This window comes from Eutrema salsugineum, unplaced genomic scaffold (genome assembly GCF_000478725.1).
Source record: "Eutrema salsugineum unplaced genomic scaffold, Eutsalg1_0 scaffold_17, whole genome shotgun sequence".
Taxonomy (NCBI): Eukaryota; Viridiplantae; Streptophyta; class Magnoliopsida; order Brassicales; family Brassicaceae; genus Eutrema; species Eutrema salsugineum.
The window spans coordinates 4,559,908-4,562,060 of record NW_006256852.1 but is presented as its reverse complement, the minus strand read 5'-3'; the positions used below and the strand labels follow the sequence as shown (position 1 = coordinate 4,562,060).

At 40.6% G+C, this 2,153-nt stretch overlaps 1 protein-coding gene across 1 annotated transcript; it reads left to right on the top strand.

Annotated features, from left to right (window-relative positions):
• The first annotated feature begins 498 nt into the window (after nucleotides 1–498).
• Nucleotides 499–1,551, top strand: LOC18020643 (uncharacterized protein At4g02000). The gene has a single exon (XM_006403315.1). It carries the CDS (start codon nucleotides 499–501, stop codon nucleotides 1,549–1,551), a length of 1,053 nt encoding a protein of 350 aa, XP_006403378.1.
• Nucleotides 1,552–2,153: the final 602 nt, after the last annotated feature.

Here is a 2,153-nt window from a genome sequence, read left to right as displayed (position 1 = left end):
TTTGTAGACGTTTTAGTTCTAAATATACTGTGAACATTTTCAAATCTTGTTGGGTTGTTAATTCTGTAAAAAATATTATGATGAAGATACATTATAAAGTACAAGTGCATTTCAAAACATTGCAAGCAACACATTGGTTGGAAGCCATTCTTCTTGTTATGTTCAAAGAATTAGTCACTTTGCACTTTATAGTTGTTTTAGCTGATGGATTCGGCTATTATAATTAAAGATCACCATTTATGTGTAAGGATAAACAGTATTTGTCTCCTCTCTAATAGAATTTTCATTTTTTCGTTACAGTACTATAAACTGCATTTTTAAATAATACTTCTTATAAAATCGTCCATTTATGTTAAACGTGTATGCTATACAAAAAAAGAACTCTCCCGAAAGTGCGACCAAAAGTGCGACTAGGGTTTTAACTTCGCCGAGTGCGATTTCAACTCCGATCGATCGGTTTTCACTTCAATTTTCTCAATTTCTGTTTGTTTCTAAGCTATGGATCGTGACTTGTGGCTTCAATTTCAACATCTGGACCTGGGTTCCGCTCTCCAACCTCTACAGCTGTCCACTGATACTCGCCAAAGACAAGCAAATGAAAATCGCTTAAGTCTGGTAGTGCGTGGGCTTAATCCGACTCAACAGAATTTGACATGGATGCGAAATACCCTTCCAAGAGCTTGGAGACTCCATGACCGTGTTCGAGGGCAACTCAATGATGATGGTACTATCAGGTTTATTTTTGATGCAGAACATCATCTTCTATCTGTAATCGAGAGAGGCCCATGGTCGTTTAAGGACTGGATGGTTGTTATGGATCCATGGTATAGGAGATTATACCCTAATTACCTACAAACCATATCCTTTTGGATTCAAATTTTTAATCTTCCTGATGAGTATCGCAATCAACGTGTGGTGGAAGATATCAGTCGTAGAATGGGACAATACGAAGGATCTAGACTTGTGGAGCCAACCCGAGATTCTCCATCTGAAGTTTGGGTCCGAGTTAAATTTAATGCTTATGAACCCTTCTACTTCGTTCGACATGTCCAACTTGAAGAAGGGGGTCCTCCAGTTCTACTTAGATTTGAGTATCAGAGGCTTAAGAAGTTTTGTAGTACATGTGGGCGCCTTACTCATGATGAAGCAAACTGTCCTCTGGCTCCGATACCTGAGCTAGAACCACCACAAGAGCAGCCTGATGTAAACCAGGATATCGACCAGCAGGTGGAGGGGCAAGAGTTACATGAACCACAGCAAGATCTTAATGAATATGATGAGCCGATTGAGGAGATACATACAACAGAATATTTCCATGATGTTGTCCCTCCTCTGTTAAATCACATCAGAGTTCAGCCTGCAGTTACACTATTCGGTCAACCAGGAGCTATAGTTGAAGCGGGCTCTACATCTGGACAAGAGTCAGGTACTAAGCGTAAAGCTGAAGATCCTCCAATTGATGAAGCCAGTCCTTCTCATAGACAGCGAATCTCAGAAGAAACTGATGCAACAGGCTTGGTGGTTGCCTTAAAACCACCAGAAGAGCCATGAGACTTTTGCACTAGAATTGTCAGGGGCTTAAGAGGAACCCCTTGACAATTCCATACCTTAAAGACATTCGGAAGTCTTCTAAACCGGATGTCGTGTTCCTCATTGAAACTAAAAACGGCTATAAGTATGTTTCCAAGCTGTGTAAAGACCTCGGTTTTCCTCACAGTTTTGTACTTCCATCGGAAGGTTTGAGTGGAGGAATGGCAATCTTTTGGAATGACAATGTACAGCTAGACTTTGTCAACACCCCAACGCTCAACTATACTGATATCCATCTCTCGGAACCGGGTAGTTCTACTTTTTGCCTTACATATGTGTATGGAGACCCGGATCAGCAACATAGACATAAGATGTGGAAACGAATGGCGGATTGGGCAGCTGCTGGGTTTTATCAAAGTAAACCTCGAGTTGTGTTGGGTGATCTCAATGATATTAAGAGTAATGATGAGAAACTAGGAGGACCAACTCGATCTGAGGCTTCGTTCAAAGTTTTCCGGCAGATGCTGATCTCATCTGGACTTCATGATATCAAAACAATCGGAGGTAAATATACATGGTATGGTAAGAGACATAATTATTCTATACAAACAAGAATCGATAGA

Excerpts from the sequence above, each read along its gene's own strand:
- LOC18020643 (XM_006403315.1), top strand. The coding sequence starts at position 499 with ATGGATCGTGACTTGTGGCTTCAATTTCAACATCTGGACCTGGGTTCC.